Source organism: Pongo abelii, chromosome 7, assembly GCF_028885655.2.
Source record: "Pongo abelii isolate AG06213 chromosome 7, NHGRI_mPonAbe1-v2.0_pri, whole genome shotgun sequence".
Taxonomy (NCBI): domain Eukaryota; kingdom Metazoa; phylum Chordata; class Mammalia; order Primates; family Hominidae; genus Pongo; species Pongo abelii.
The window spans coordinates 149,235,106-149,251,397 of NC_071992.2; the positions used below are offsets into that span (position 1 = coordinate 149,235,106).

At 35.1% G+C, this 16,292-nt stretch overlaps 1 protein-coding gene across 16 annotated transcripts in view; it reads left to right on the top strand.

The window, feature by feature from the left end:
• PHF20L1 (PHD finger protein 20 like 1) overlaps positions 1-13,468 on the top strand; it is a 73,618-nt gene extending 60,150 nt beyond the window's left edge. For 12 of the 16 annotated variants that reach the window (XM_054518851.2, XM_024251058.3, XM_054518852.2 and 9 more), the window contains 6 exons: positions 1,168-1,349; positions 2,341-2,440; positions 4,016-4,211; positions 7,155-7,515; positions 8,805-8,970; positions 10,431-13,468. In XM_054518851.2, coding sequence (XP_054374826.2) covers positions 1,168-1,349; positions 2,341-2,440; positions 4,016-4,211; positions 7,155-7,515; positions 8,805-8,970; positions 10,431-10,573 — 1,148 coding nt within the window. In that variant the 3' untranslated portion in view covers positions 10,574-13,468. The remainder of the gene's footprint in view (positions 1-1,167; positions 1,350-2,340; positions 2,441-4,015; positions 4,212-7,154; positions 7,516-8,804; positions 8,971-10,430) is intronic. The other 4 variants (XM_024251060.3, XM_054518853.2, XM_054518847.2 and 1 more) reach the window with 1 other exon arrangement.
• The last annotated feature ends 2,824 nt before the right edge of the window (positions 13,469-16,292 follow it).

A 16,292-nucleotide genomic window follows, 5' to 3' on the forward strand; every position in this document is an offset into this window, starting at 1 on the left:
TTCCTAACATTTCTCCATCCAAACTACTGCAAAAATTTTAGTGTTCCATCATCATTTATTTTCCTTTGTTATAAATAAAGATTCCCCCGTGTCTGTCTCAATTTTCTTTTCCTCAGTAACCTGAGCAAAATGGTAGGCTTTGGCATTGTCACTGTTATACACACACGCCTAAAACCTGGCATGTAAATTGAGTTGTATGTAGTAGTCATCCATGTAGTCTAGTTTCTAGGATATGCTTAATCTAAAAAAATATTTTTACCGAGACAAAATTAATACATTTAAAAATTCCTTGGGGAACTCATGGTTCCAGTTTTAAGAAATACTGGTAAAGTCATTAAGAACACAGGCTTGAGAATCAGGCATTCCTGGTATTCAGTTGGTTTTCCCACTCCATGGCTGCGTTTCTCAAGCAAGTTATATATCCTGTGTTTAAAGTGCTTAATACAGCACTGTGTGCTTACTAAGTGCTTAGTACAGCACTGTGTGCTTACTAAGTGCTTAGTACAGCACTGTGTGCTTACTAAGTGCTGTAGTAGTTGATGCTGCTGATACTGTCAATAATGGTATTGTTGATTTTAGACCCTAGGCAAGCTCCTTTACCTCTCTGAAGTTGTTTATAGTACGAATAATAAAACCTGTCCTCTTTACAATCCAGAGTTTTTTTTTTTTAAGTGATTTTTCAAAAAGCACTTTATTAATCCAAAAAAGAAAGAAGAAAAAGAATGAAGAATCAGTGGTGTGCTAGAGCCAGCTTGTGCTGGCTAATGGGGGCTTACTACACACCTGTCCCCAGGTCCACGGACAGTGGTGTCACACTGATAATATCACAAGGGGACAGCCCAGGGTTTTTATGAGGGTCAGAAGGGATAATGTTTGTGAAAGTGTATGGAAACTGCAAATTTAAATCATTGACATCAGCCTTAGCCATAAATTCTGTAAGCATGAAGTCTAAAAGATACTTTGAGTTACTTATAATAGTGTATCCTATAAGATGTAAATCGTTTGTTTCTATGTCCAGAGACAAGTACAGTACAGTGTTCTTATTTGTTTGCTCCCCCTTTTAAAATGTTTAATAGCTTATGATCGCTTCTCATAGCTCCTTTCTTTATGAAAAATAACATGAAAATAGAAAAGTTGTGCTAAGTATACTTTTTGTATATATTCTAGACTTATCAGATGTAGACTTCCTAGATGATTCTTCAACGGAGAGTTTGCTTCTGAGTGGGGATGAATACAATCAGGACTTTGATTCAACCAATTTTGAGGAATCTCAGGATGAGGATGATGCTCTTAATGAAATTGTGCGATGTATTTGTGAGATGGATGAGGAGAATGGCTTCATGATCCAGGTAATTGGTTAACCTGTCTTCCCTATAATAATGAGTTAGTTGTTTCAGGTGCTTAGCAAATGCATCATGGTGTTTTATTTCTTTACTACTGAAGATAGTGGTTTCTAACTTACTATGTGGAAAATACCCATAGTAATGATAGGAGATTTCCTCGTTAAGTAGACAATGTTCTTATTTTAGCGTCTCTCTTCCTTTTCTAGGATATGTAGTTCAGTGCCTTCAAACTGAAACTCTTTAGAGTGATTAGGGTGGTAAGCCCTCACACGAAAGGGCAGGCTGCAGCAACCTTTCTCTTCCTCATCTGCATTCATGTTAATTATTATAATAATTAATAATTTATAGTCACCCTTCACTTGTCAGTGATTAAAACATAAAAATGTCCAGTATTATTAAAGGAAAAATTTTGTTGCCGGAGTTAACAACTTCTTCTTGTAAGAAAGATATCTTTAAGATAAAAGGAAAGCATAACCCACATTTTGTGATGCCAGAAGATTTGGAGATGTTAGTTGAGAGCATGAAGAAAGAGTAATCTTTTTTCCTCCCGTTTTTCCGTGGTTTTCTGGAGGGAACTATGAATTTATAACTTCACCACAGAAGTAGTACTTTAAGAGATCATTGCTATAGACACTGCTACCAACTTTTTTCCCCTAATTTCTGCATTTTAATAAACTATTTTAAGAGTTTTATGATATGATTGTGTAAATATCAGTGGGAATTAAATTAGAGAAATTATGACTTTTGTATGACTTAAGTACTTGATCAAAGCATATTCTAATAGGTGCAACAAAAGAAAGTTCGTGAAGTAGTTGACCATTTCAAAGATAAAATTCATCTTAAGTCATGACTTGATTTTGTTGTGTCGAATAAGAATGGAAGTGATAGTGGCAGTAAGAAGCCAAGCCAGCCAATTCAAAGAAAGGGCATGTATCTTTATTCCTAGCTTATTCCTAGTGAGGATCGGGTGACTGTAATACTTGTCTGTTTCCTGCAGTGTGAAGAGTGCTTGTGTTGGCAGCACAGCGTGTGCATGGGACTGCTGGAGGAGAGCATTCCAGAGCAGTACATCTGCTATATCTGCCGGGACCCACCAGGTAAGGCTTTCTGTGCCGTGCTGATTGCCAGGATGCCTCTGTGTCTCCTCCAGGATCCCAGAGTATATCAGCTGTGTTCACCACCACTACAGCAAGTTCTCACATGATGTCATTGATAGGTTCTTGGAAACTATGACTCCAAATGAAACAGCATGCTATATGCCATAGGAACTTAACTTGTATGTATCAATTAGCTTATAGTACAATTCATTTCATTATTCAGTGTGCCAGCTTCCAAGAACCTATTGATTACGCTTAGTGAGGACTCACTGTACTTCTTGGTCAGTTAGACTCCACTTCCATATTAAAATTTTAAAATATTTTTTCACTGTTACATTTTTATTTTCCACATTGATTACTTAGACAAATACATTAGCATATATTTATCAACAAAATTACTATCCTACTGGAAGGGAAGAGGTGTGACTTTTTCCTGGAGAAGAATTAGCCTCTGTCTGTTCCTCTGTATCCACTTCTAGCTAGGCTTATTTGTGGCAATTGGAGTAGATCTGCATTCTGAACTTGCATGCTATTGACCTGGCAGTTCTGCATGTTTGACTCATTGTAGAGCAGGTGGGGTCTTAGAATACTACCTGTGATGCCTTTATTTTACTGATGAGGCAGACTGAGATGAAATCTATGCCTTTGGACTCTCAATCCACCATGCTGTCTACTTGGTGCCTTCTTCTATGCTAGAGGATCTTCAGATAGCATATTCTGCATATCGAATTTAACTTCAGCCTCCAGGCAGGAAATAACTAGGTTTTCTCAAATAATAGGCATGTGGTGAATTGGTCCCATGACTACTGGAAAAAGAGAAAAAAGTCACAATAAGTCACAAAAAAGTCACAGTAAGAAGCAAGAGAATTAATTATTCACAGCCATGTGAATGTAGACATTTGTTCATTCACCAACATTTATAGTGTTCATTATTCATTGTATTTATTCAATAATAAATGTAGATATTTGTTATTTATTCAGAAGCATTTATTGGATGGCTTCTATTTGCCACTGTGGTGAGATGATTGATTTAAACCATGCCTTCAACTAGCTAGTAGTATAGTATGGGACATAGTCACATAAACACCTGATTGTAATAGGATCTAATTTGTATTAACATGGAGGATATGGAATTTCATAGGATTCTGTGAAATCACAGACATGGGGGAAGGGTTCCTATTCACTCAACTAGAACTCTATGGTTCATCCAATTCAAAACAAAGGTTAGTGAGAAATAACCCCTGTCTAGTTTTTATCCAGCCCTTTGAGCCTTTTTAGAGGACAGATGATGACTACAAAAAAATTGAAAGCGGTACACTCAAGGTTCCCTTTGCAAGTGTCGTCTGCCACTGACCATGTCCTTAATGGTGTTTCTTCTCCTGGGTGGGCAGGAATGCTGAAGGTGTGGAGGAGCTCTTCCTGCACCAGTTCCTCAGAATGCTGTCTTACTCTTTTTGAATCTGCTCCTAGTGGTAGAGTTTGCCTTGCTTAATGAGCAACATTAGTAGGGTAGCAGTTGATGAAAAATCCGAATAAGTGCAGTCCTCTGTGATTTAATGTCAACTTCATCTGCAGGTCAGAGGTGGAGTGCAAAATATCGTTATGATAAGGAGTGGTTGAATAATGGGAGAATGTGCGGGTTATCATTTTTCAAAGAAAATTATTCTCATCTCAATGCCAAAAAGATAGTTTCTACACATCACCTGCTTGCTGATGTCTATGGTGTTACAGAAGTGCTACACGGGCTACAGCTGAAGATTGGAATACTAAAGTAAGTGAAGGGCAGCAAAGGGAGGGTCACACTTCAGTGAACAATTTAATTCAAACCAACACTGTTGGCCTTTTGATGATCCAGAGTAACAGTTTGGAGGAGAGAACAGGTATTTGAATAAAGTTGCATTTTTAAAAATAAGGAAAGATTAACAACCTTTTGGATGCGTTGGTGCTTCCTGTCTATTCTCCTAGAATGTGTAAGTGTGGTTAAAGGTAGATACAGCAACTAGTATTTCAACACATTTTAGCTCCTGTCCCACTGTTTTGTATGCTTACCATATGTGCAAAATTAAGTGCAGTTGCTGTGGTGAACCCTATACGTTGTGTCCTCCTTCAGGAATGCTATCAAGATGAAATAGATTCTAAGCAGGGTGAGTGTTTTTTTTAATAAAGATTGATTTAAAGGTGATGAAGGGAGCCTACAAACCGAATTCACTTCTCTGCTGTGCACCGAATATGTTAGTCATCCCATAGAATTTTCTCTTAAACAAGTCTTTAAAGAACATATCAGAATATTCTTGAAGTCCTTATTTCCAGTCCTTCCTAATGCCTGACTGGAATTCTTCTTTAAAAGAACAAACAAACAAAAACCCACATTTTAAGTAAAAACAGGATGATTCACTGGTTCTTCACAAGATTTTCTTCATTTAGATGCACTTGCCTCGGCCAGAAACTTGCCCTATCCTCTCCTTCCCTTCCCATCCTTGTTCTTTCACATCCTATGCATTGCAATTTGTGAACATTGTTCAGTCCATTCCTCTCTCACTTCTCACTGGTACTGTCTCAGCCAGGTTGTTAACATTTCACATGAACGATTGCCATGCTTGTCCATTCTCTGTGGCTCCAGCCTTGTACTCTATCAGTTCATTCTTTGTACTGCTGCCAGTGTAAGCTTAGTAAAAGATAAATATCAGCTTGTCTCTCTCCAACTTAATGTACTAGACCATCTTCCTGTTGCCCAATGGACTGAGTCCTTCCATGACACATACTCTGTCTACCATTTTATTGCCACATAATCCCTGTGCTTTTTCCCCCAAACGTCCCAGCTATCCCAAACCATAATCCCTAAATGAAGCAAGCTTTTCCATCACTTCATTTACTCACAACCCAGGATAAGCTTCTACCACTAGTGCCCCTAGCAGATGCCTTTCATAATTACCTGCCCAACTAGAGTTGACCATGTTCTTCTTGGCAAACTCCACGCATACTTGTGTCAGGCCCTTTGGTATACTTAATTTTTTTATGCCTGTCTCCCCTTACTAAGACATGGGATCCTTTAAAATAGGGCTTGTGTCCTATTCATCATTTTGTCTCTAATTGATAGTGTAGGGTAAGTACTCAGTAACTATTTGTTGAATAAAATTTACTTCAGTTTTTTATCATAAGCCTGAATATGAATTTGTTTTTTAAAAGGCCATGTAAGTGCTAAGACTTAAGGGAGGGAATAATTTATTAGGTCTTTTTTTAAAACCTGATTTCCTTCTTGGTATCAGTATGAGTTTCTCTGCATTCATAATTTTGCCAAGGATTTTAATTGGACCCTTTCTGTTTCATATACTTATAGGCCCTCTTTATGTTAATATTTTAAATCATAATATCTGTTAGTATGTACAATTTATAGAAAGTCCTACACGTCATGTGCTTTCATGTGATATTTTATTTAATCCTTATAATAAGCTACCTCATTTCATTGTTGGGTAGTGAAAGACAGAGATTTTGTGACTTGTTCAGGCTTCTCTATGGCACAGCAGAATTCAACCCCTTGGACTATTGGACTACAGTGCCAGCTTTTCTTCTACTATGCCTTTTACTGATTGAGTGTTTTAGTATTTTCTGAATATTAAATTACTAGGGATTCAAATGATAAAATTTATAATTTCAGAAACAATACTTGAGTATTATTGGAAGAGAACTAATTTGACTCAGTATGTATCTAATTTGGAAAGTATTAATATGCAAACATTATTGAGCCTTTTGAAAGGTTTATATCTCCCGAATGTCTTTTCACTTCAGCTCTGATGATTGGATTCCTGTTTTACTTACTGCAGAATTAACTGTACAATATCATGCTTACATGTTCAGTGAGGATGAGGTAAATGGGCATTATCAAAGATTGTTGATGGGGTTGTAATTAGTATAAGCCCTTTTGAGGTCACTTGGGTAGTACCTATCAAAATAAATGTGCATGTTATCCAGCAATTCCATATCTAGAAATTTACCTGACTGAAATATTCTGACTTGTGCGCAAAGATACACACAGGTACACAAACATATAACAGTAGGGAATTGGTTGGCTTGACTGGTACATTTGTAACTATTCAGCTCTAGAGGAAAAGTAAGGGAAATCTATCTGTAGGACATGATATGGCAAGATGCCCATAGCATGTTACGTACAAAAAGGCAGATTGTATGTGTCCTGGTTGTGTCGCAAGAAGATGGGTGTACTTATCCATTTAAGAACTAATTTTAGGTATACGGAAAAAGTCTGGAAGATTATACCTCAGTTATTTATGTTTGCCATGGGAGAGGAAATTTTTACTTTCTGTGCATTTATATTTAGGATTTTTGTCATCAGGAATTAATCACTTTTTGACTGAATGAAAGTCTTAAAAATATGCTCACATTAAAGTTTTTCAAATTTTACAATGAAAAAATGACAATGAAAAATCCGTAGAAAAAGAAATGCCTGTATCAAATGATGATGTGAATTATCAACACAATTTGTTATTGCTTTTCTGAGTATTATTTCTTTAATTGAGAAGATTCAAATTTTGGATGAAATCCTGGAGGGAGTTAACTTAAAGATTACCTTTGCTTTTGTCTTGAGTCCTAGATGTCCTCCTAACCTAGTTCTGAAATAGATTATTGTATTCAGCCTGTTAATAGATTTTTTTTTTTTTTTTTTTTTTCTGAACTGCTGTTTTTCCAACTTTGTTTTAAGGAATAAACATCATCCTGACCTTCATCTCTGGGCTTGTTCTGGGAAGCGAAAAGACCAAGATCAAATAATAGCTGGGGTGGAGAAAAAAGTAGCTCAAGACACAGTTAATCGAGAAGAAAAGAAATATATACAGAACCATAAAGAACCACCTCGTTTGCCCCTAAAAATGGAAGGAACTTATATAACAAGTGAGCATAGCTATCAAAAGCCACAAAGTTTTGGTCAGGACTGTAAATCTCTCGCAGACCCTGGGAGCTCAGATGATGATGATGTTAGTAGTTTGGAAGAAGAACAAGAATTCCACATGAGAAATAAAAACCGTTTACAGTACTCAGCAAAAGAACACGGAATGCCTGAAAAGGTAAAACTAGTTCATTTTTCTTTGCTTGGAAACTATGATAGAACAACAAAGGAAAATTTTATAAAATAAGACATTCTGAATTCCCAGATTTTACTTGTATTTCCAAGTTCCCCAGTACCTTGTTAAAGTAAGGAGATTTTTTTGTTTTCTCTACAGGAAAACACTGGCCATTTGAACATTTGATTATCTCCTAATTCAGAATTGTAGTAATTCAATAAACTGTTACTCTAACAAAAGTTTCAATTGTATAAGTACATTTAGATGCTTCTAAAAAATGAACCACATTGTATTCAAAACGAAAATGTCTGTGTGTAAGAATGTGAAAGTACATATGGGTGTAATGATTTGTCTTCCTCTTTATGTGAGTTAGATAAAAGGTGGCACTCTGTCTTTTTAAAAAATTTTAGCATGTTTGTCAATGCATCCCACTATTCTGTAAGCTGAATTCTGACAGATCTATGTGCATTGGACATCTATAAACTTATTTCCTGTTCACTGGGATTATCTTAGAAATGTACCTTTATTTTTTACTGATTTTCAATTAATGAGGCCACTTTAAAATTAGTTGTTTTTTATTTTTTTATTTTTCTGCATTCCTTAACAAGTAATTACTGTAAATAAGTACTTAACTGAACTGGAACATTTGTATTTCGTATCATAAAGTTTGTGGTGAGTTATTTTGTTTAATTAATATCCCTTGTGCAAAATGAGTTATCTCTGGCAAATCTAAACGCACATTGTGTGTCTGTGTGTGTGCGCGTGTGTGTGTGTGTGAGAAGTAGTTTGTACTTTTGAAACTTGTAAAAGGTTTTTGCCTTTCTCTCCCCTCATTGATTTACTGTACTGTAACAGTAAAGTCCAGTCTATAGTTAATTAGATTTTATACTGGTCTTTGGAAATGCTCTTGATTTCTTTTCATCATTGCTTTCCCCTCTTATGTCCGCTTATATCACCAGTTGAGATTAATTGAGGAAGAGGCCAGTCTAAATTAGTCAGGAATTCTAATTATAGAAGAGAATTAGTGACTTCATTTATTTAGTGCATTTTATTGAAGGCTTCTTGCCTGTGTAGCACCATGCGAGGCATAGTGGAGGGAGGTGGTGGGTGCATCTGCTCTTAAGAACCACCAGCTGGAATTTGGTTATGTAGCAGTACTTCTTTAAAGATACCCCAGGAGTCAGATTGGATCTCACTAACTGTTACCACTGATGAGGTGTTTCATGTATCCTTACCTCAATGACTGCATTTCATCCCGTTCTTTGTGTTTATTTTCCAATGGTCCTTTGGAGAAGAATCCAGCTGAAGGGAATACAGTATTTGTTTATAATGATAAAAAGGGCACCGAAGACCCAGGAGACTCACATCTTCAGTGGCAGCTCAATCTCCTTACACACATAGAAAATGTGCAGAATGAAGTTACCAGCAGGATGGACCTAATAGAAAAAGAAGTCGATGGTAATTTAAGAAAGAACTAGAATACAGTTACTATAGTGAATTTATTGTTACTATGAAGAAGTTACTTAAAATTCTTAAATTATGGGATGAAAACTGCAGATACTCTCCATACCGATGGGGCTTTATTACTCCCTTTGTATTGTATTTAACACATTTGGGATCTTTTACGCTTAAAACAATATGACTGGGTATGATCTTAGGTGGTTTTTATTTTTTTAAGGTGGATATTTATTAAATACTGTCTATCTGCCAGGCTCCAGATAGATCACTTATGGATAAATTTATTAGTTTCATTGAACTAAGCTTTCTTTGGAAGTCAACATAAGGAATTTAAGCATGTTTGAAATGTGAAAACATTTTGAATATTTTTTACTTTGGTTAGCACTTGTTAAATTAACAAAAACTTCTACAAAGTTAAGTAGGTAAACCTTAAGTGGTTTTCTTTTATATTTTAAAGTTGTATCATCACACAGGAGGCCTGAAAAGTGAGCAAGAAAGATACTCTCATGACTTTATAGTTGAGAAACTAGAGTAACTTAGATTACCTGATTCTCAGTCTGTGTTGTTCTTAATGCTTTCTGACTCCTGTTTCTTCCTAACATCATAGACGATATTCTGCACCCCAACTTTACTTTTTTTAATTTGGCATAAGCACATGATACCTCTCCTCTATACTAAGTTAGAGCTCCTACTCCTTTTTTTCCCCCTTGAGAGAATAAGAGAGAAAATGGAAACCCATTTTAGAAGCCTCTTCCATCTGGGTGTAAGCTAACTGTAGAGTTAATGTAATGTTTTGAGTCGATGTTTGAAGAAAAGAAAATGCATCTTGACACTAGTTCATATTATTAGGGTAGATTTCCAAAGGAAACATTAATAAAAACTACAGAATATAATCAATTGCATTCTGCCTAGAATTTTAATATGCTTGTGTGTCTTTTAAAATGTAGTGTTAAAATAGTGGAACTGAAAAGAACACTGAGAAGTTGCTACTTCCTTTTCTTTGTTAAAAAGAACTTCTGGATTAAAAAATATGATTAGGTATGTTTTGTGTAGAGATGACAAGTCTAAATTAATAGAAAGCTTGAGCAGACATAGGGAACTGTTGTATCTTATTCCAGAAGTGAGTAAAAGGAGACCTTCAAAATGAAGTTAGTGTGTGTATATGTTTATGTGTGTGTGTATATGTATTTTCCCCCTTATATATAAAAATATATAATTCCTATATATATAAAGGGGAAAATTATCTTAAATGACAGATAAAAATTGCCAAGAGGGACTAGAACTCTGTGGGGTGGGATGACAGGACGCTAACCTCTCGGAAATGTCTTGAGTATGTTGGCCTTCTAAAGACGGGGAAGTGAACCCTTAACTCCATCACAGCTCCAGCTTTCTAATTGTTTCGTTTTCTGTCTGTTCTTCCAGTTGCAGTTTAAATTTGTTTATTTTCTTCTCTCTTTTAGTTCTGGAAAGCTGGCTTGATTTCACAGGGGAGTTGGAACCACCAGATCCTCTTGCAAGATTGCCCCAACTTAAACGCCACATAAAACAGCTCCTAATTGACATGGGCAAAGTACAGCAGATAGCAACTCTTTGCTCTGTATGACAACAGTGAACACTTAATGAAAGAATGTGGCTTTCTTCAGTCAAAGCATTTTTATTATCCATGTGATGGCTAAGTGGATAATTTAAAAGCTTAGTAATGTCTGGTCATTCACTGATTTGTGATGTCAATAGGATGGCACCTTGGAAAGAAAAATGAAGAACAACTTTATCAAGGAAGCTAGTATTTAAAAACAAATTCATGAGCAAGCTGCAAATGAGAATGTGTTATATGCCAAGGAACAATGAAGTAGAATATAATGTATACTAAGGGATTTCAAGTTGGCAGAATTTTTGAGTAGTTGCTTACATGAAGCTCAAGATACCTGTAGAAAGAAATATGGTATATTTATATAGTTTTTAATAGAAAGATCTACGTTTATAAACCAGCACTTGGCCAAAAACAAAATTGTAAAGGAAATTTAAATTCTGGAGAATTCTACAGGGTTGCTCTAAGAACTGTCTTCTCAGCAGTTGATCCAGCTGTACGGAAATTTAGGGTATTTAAACTTTTATAGGATCATGAGCTGTTTCTTGGGCGATGAATGTTCTTAATCAGAAAACTGACAGTAGAAGTCTCACTTCTGGGGAAAACAGTTGTGGAATTCTTACTTCATTATGAATGTATTTAAAAAACAAACACCAAATAATTGGAATACATTGCAGGCATTAAGCTCATTAAAAACAAACTGGCTTGCAGAAGGGTCTGATGTGCCAAGTGATCATGATTCTGCTGGAAAGAGAATTTTAAATATTGTGGGAGTTCTCCCACCCTAAGTCTTAACGTAATGCCACCAGTCCATCCAAAACCTATATATCACCTATACTATATATATCATATATATAGTTGAATAGCAGTATTCAGGCTCAATGTACAGTTTGATCCTGAGTATGCTTGGTGTTTGCCTTCAGAGAAAAAAAAAAAAAAAAAAACCAACATTGTAAATAACCTCAGCTGGGATGAGGAGTGACAGAATATCAAAATAATTTGTGGCTGTGGATTTTTTTAACTGCTAGTAGTGGAATACTGGAAAAGCTTCATTTCTGAAGATGAATTTTATTTTTAAAAAATACATGCACACTCAAAACTTTTAGCTTTGATCACAAATGGACAAATTTCTGAAACCAAAGGCAACTAAGTTGCTGTGTTAGCTCTTGCTGGATTTTGAGCCTAGGTCCTACTGTCTGCCAGTACTCATGTGAGTTGTATGCGCCCCCAGTGCTACATACGCAGGTATGCGTAAGTGTGTATGCTTGTTTTAAACAAACACTCAACGTACATATGTACATAATCTACACATATTTATATCACATATCTAGTTTTATTACTATAGACTACACGAATTGGTGGTTAACATGAAATGTTACCTTTTAACAGACTGTTTTTAAAAATTAAAAATGTATGTATAGGTTTTGAAATTTTTTTAAAAGGGGAAAAAGACTGTTAAGAGGAGGCTATTTGGTGACATAACACTTGAATATTTTATGCCTCATTCTGTTTATCAGTTCTCGCAATCTGTATAAATGCATTTTAGAACTGATAGACAGTAAACTTGAATTTATCTTTGATAAGAATACATGCCACTGTACATTCAGATATTATTTAAATTTGAAAACACATTGTTCTATATGTAAGGGTACTGTATGTAAAACTCTTTATTAAAACTATTCCACATATCCTAAAATTTCAGCTTGCCTTTTTGCGGCCTTATATTTTGATGTAAAGATTAAAAGAATGTGCAGAACAGTCAGAAATTTTTATTGCCTTTTGAGATTCTCCAACTTGACAAATGTGCCAAAGATCAACAGACAGAAAATATAGTCCTGTGTATTTACTTGTCATACTTTAACTTTGTAAAAGATCTTACTGATAAATGAAAAGCTTTAGCAGAGGTGGTATTGTGGGGTAATTGCTTAAATTTGCATATCAAAGTAAAAAAGTAGTGCCTGTATTCCATGTGTGGAGTAAATTTGCTAATGTCTATATTTTATGATTGATACTATTATTTTTCCTTTGCGTTTTAAAATAATGGCTCTAATATTTTCCCTGTCATGGCTACATTCTAGACATTGAATTTATATCTTCTTTTTTTCAGATATGGAGCAAATAGCATCCTTAACCTATGAATAATGGTGTTGCCTAGATTCTTGTCACACACACAGAAGACCCTTTGTACCTAGTAACATTCATCCTCTCGATTCCTGGTGAACACGGTTAAATTCATGCACATTTGTTCTTGTAGTTTCTAAAAATTAGATCAATTTATTTGTTAGCCAGCAAATCGAAAATTCCATTATTAGATTACTGAAATTTTTGCTCTGCTTATATGTATACGAACTGGAAATCTGAATTTTAAAATTTAGATCTTTAAATCAAATTATTTTTATGCATATTTTCATTTAATATAGAGTATATCAATCAATTGAAGCCTTTCACAACTAGTGCGCTGAGCCTTTTCTTTAAGAGAATGAATTAGTTTCTGAGAAGTCAATCCATTGTGAAAAGTTTCAGATGAGATTATTTTCTTTTAGTCTTTTTAAATATCACTATATGTATTTAAATAGAAGCAATAAACTAGAGAGAGTGTTTCTTGAAAAGACAATGTTTTATTTGCCACCAGGCAGAACAGAATGAGCATTGGTAGAGAAGGCTCCCTCTTGGTATGTTACTGATAAACTTGTACTTCCTCATACTTGTTTGTGGTTCTACTGACTTATCTCCAAACTTAAGAGTAATGTACTTTGAAAACAACTTGGTTATTCTTTAAATTTCAGGTAAAACCCCTTTTCCTAACATTCATCTTATTTCCACTGTCTTATTTCCTCTCAGATGTTCATATTTCACATGTTCAAAATGAAGCATACTATTTCCCCTCCAATAAACGAAGTCTCCTGCCAACTTCACTGTCTCCGTTAATAACGTTACCCTAAGAGTCCAGGCTTCAAACACCGAGTCCTCCCTCATATCCATATCATTAAAACAGATAATGTTGTCTTCTTACTTCTGAATCCTACTGAAGGTCCAACATTTTTTATAAAATAATGTCATGAAGATATTACCACTGACCTCTAAAACTGTAACTTTGCCTTTATTCTAATTCATCACAGTTGTCACTGCCAGACTGTTCCATGCATTGCACATGTTCCATGCATTGTACATGTTACCTGCAGTATCTAATTTGTTCATAAAATAAGGTAAAATGATCATTTTCTAGATGAGGCTGAGGGATAGAGACATTTAGAAACATCCTGGATAAGACATAAGGGGGCAGGTTCAGGATTCAAATCCTGTGCTATTCAAGTTCATAGTCTTTCCAGCATATGTGCTTCAACTATTCTTGTCATTTCAGTTTTCTGCTCTGGAATGTCTAGTGACTCCCTGTTTCAAACCATGTCAGGTCTTTGTAATCTGGATCTTTTGCAATTTGCATAATCCTCAAAGTTATTTAAATGTAGCCTCACTGTTAAATGGACCACACTTGTTTTCCTCTATTACCTTCGTATTGTTTTCCTCTTCTGGAAGATTCTCCACTGTTTATTGTCCCTCTGTAAACCCAGACAACCCTTCAAACTTCATTTCTTTTCCTATGAGAAGTGATCCATTACTGAAAGCCTTTCATGGTATCCTGCATTGTACCAAGATATGGAGGAACTACATCAGTGATTAATAATATAGTGGAACAGGCACGAACTTTGCAGTCTTGGACTCAAATTTTCACTCTGGCAATTTACTAGCAGTGTGATCTTTTGGAACTTTACTATCCTTATCTGTAAAATGGGAATAATGCCCAGCTTAGAGCCTTGTTTTGAGAATTAAGTAAAGCAAATAAAGTACCTAGAAACTGTTACTAAATAAATAGAAATTTCATTAGACATTAGGGTTGTCCATGTGCCAGCTATTAAGCTTAGAGGCTGGGGATGGATATGGGATTAATAAGATCACAGTCCATAGACTAATGGAAGCATAAAAATATTTTTCAACAAGATAGGTGCTATCAGAGAGTACAAGGAGATGAAAGATAATTAGACTTGTAGGTGGAGGGGTTTTTGGGAAATAGATGATGCTTGTTAATTAAAACAGTGGTCTTCTTATATCTTTTGACTGTAAGTGGCCTCTCTAAAGCATTTCACTCCTGGTACACCTGTCTTTGGGTACTCCTGAAAGTAGAGCAAGAGATAAGACTTGATTGTACTTAGTTTATTCAGGAAATGATCCAAGGAAGTTGAAATGAGGGAGAAACAAAGGTGTGGGAGGGGAGGGAAAAAGCTAATATAAATATGCATAATTGAAGACACTGCCATGAGCAATGGGGCTTCGATTCTTCCATTTGAAGTTGTTTGTAAATTTAAACTATTGCAAAGGATGATTTCCAATTTGCAAATATTGACATTCAAATAAACCAGTTACATTATTTTTAAATGTATACAATAGAATCAGAATACAGTTTTGTTACTTACCAACATCTGTTTTTAAAATACATGAGCAATCTTTAACATTCAGAAATTTTACATATGTTTATATTCTTCCTTCTGCCTTTCCACGTTACTTACTAACAGAATATTGTTTTCTGTAATTATAGGTCTTTATCACCCTCTCATACTTTTGTCCACAAAAAATGGTGCATTGCAATTTTAAAAAGCATCAAAATACACACCGCAAACACTAATATCACTGAATAAATAGAAAAATTTACAATTGTAGTTGAACATTGCACCCCTCCTAATTTAACACTAATTGATAGAACAAGTAGACAAAGTCAAGATATATTAATAGAAGACTTAAGCAAAAATGATCACCCAAAATGACTTAAAATGGACATTTATGGAACATTCTTTCCAACAACACAAGAACATACATTTTCTTTTTAAGTGTACATGGAACAGTAAAGATGATAGACTATATACTAGGCCATAAAACAATATGTCTCAATAAAGGTAAATATAAAAGTCTCAATAAATGTAAAATAATTGAAATCATGCACAATATGCTGTCTGACCACAACTGAATTAAATTGGAAATCAATACCAGGAAGATAATCTGGAAAAGTTCCCAAATGTTAGGGAATTAAACAGTGTACTTCTAAATAACCCATGAGCCCAAGAAAAAAAATGTTACAGGTAAAATTAGAAAATATTTTAAATAGAATGAAAATGAAAACAACATGCTAAAATTTGTGGGATACACCTCAATCAATGTTAGAAATTACAGCTTTGCTTATATTTATAAAAGTACAAAATCACTGATAAAAGATTTCACCTTAAGAAACCAGAAGATAAAGAGCAAATTAAAGCCAAATAAGCATAATAGCAAGGAAATAATGACAGTGCTGGAACCAATGAAATACTAAATGAACAAAATACAGATATAGATAGAAAGCTGGTTCTTGGAACAGAACAAAAATTGATACTCTCTTGGAGATTGATAAGTAATTAGAATGGAGGAGGGGGACATTACTGTGGATCCAACAGTTTTTGAAAACACTGTGAATACACTTCCATAAATTTGAGGCTTAGCTGAAATGGGAAAATCCCTCAAAGGACACAAATTACCGAAAAAACAAATCGCAGAAGTAGAATTTATAATTAAAAATCTAGGCTGAGCACAGTGACTCATGCCTGTAATCTCAGCAATTTGGGAGGCCAAAACAAAAGTATCACTTGAGCCCAGGGATTCCAGACCAGCCTGGGCAACATAATAACACCCTGTTTCTACAAAAAGTAAA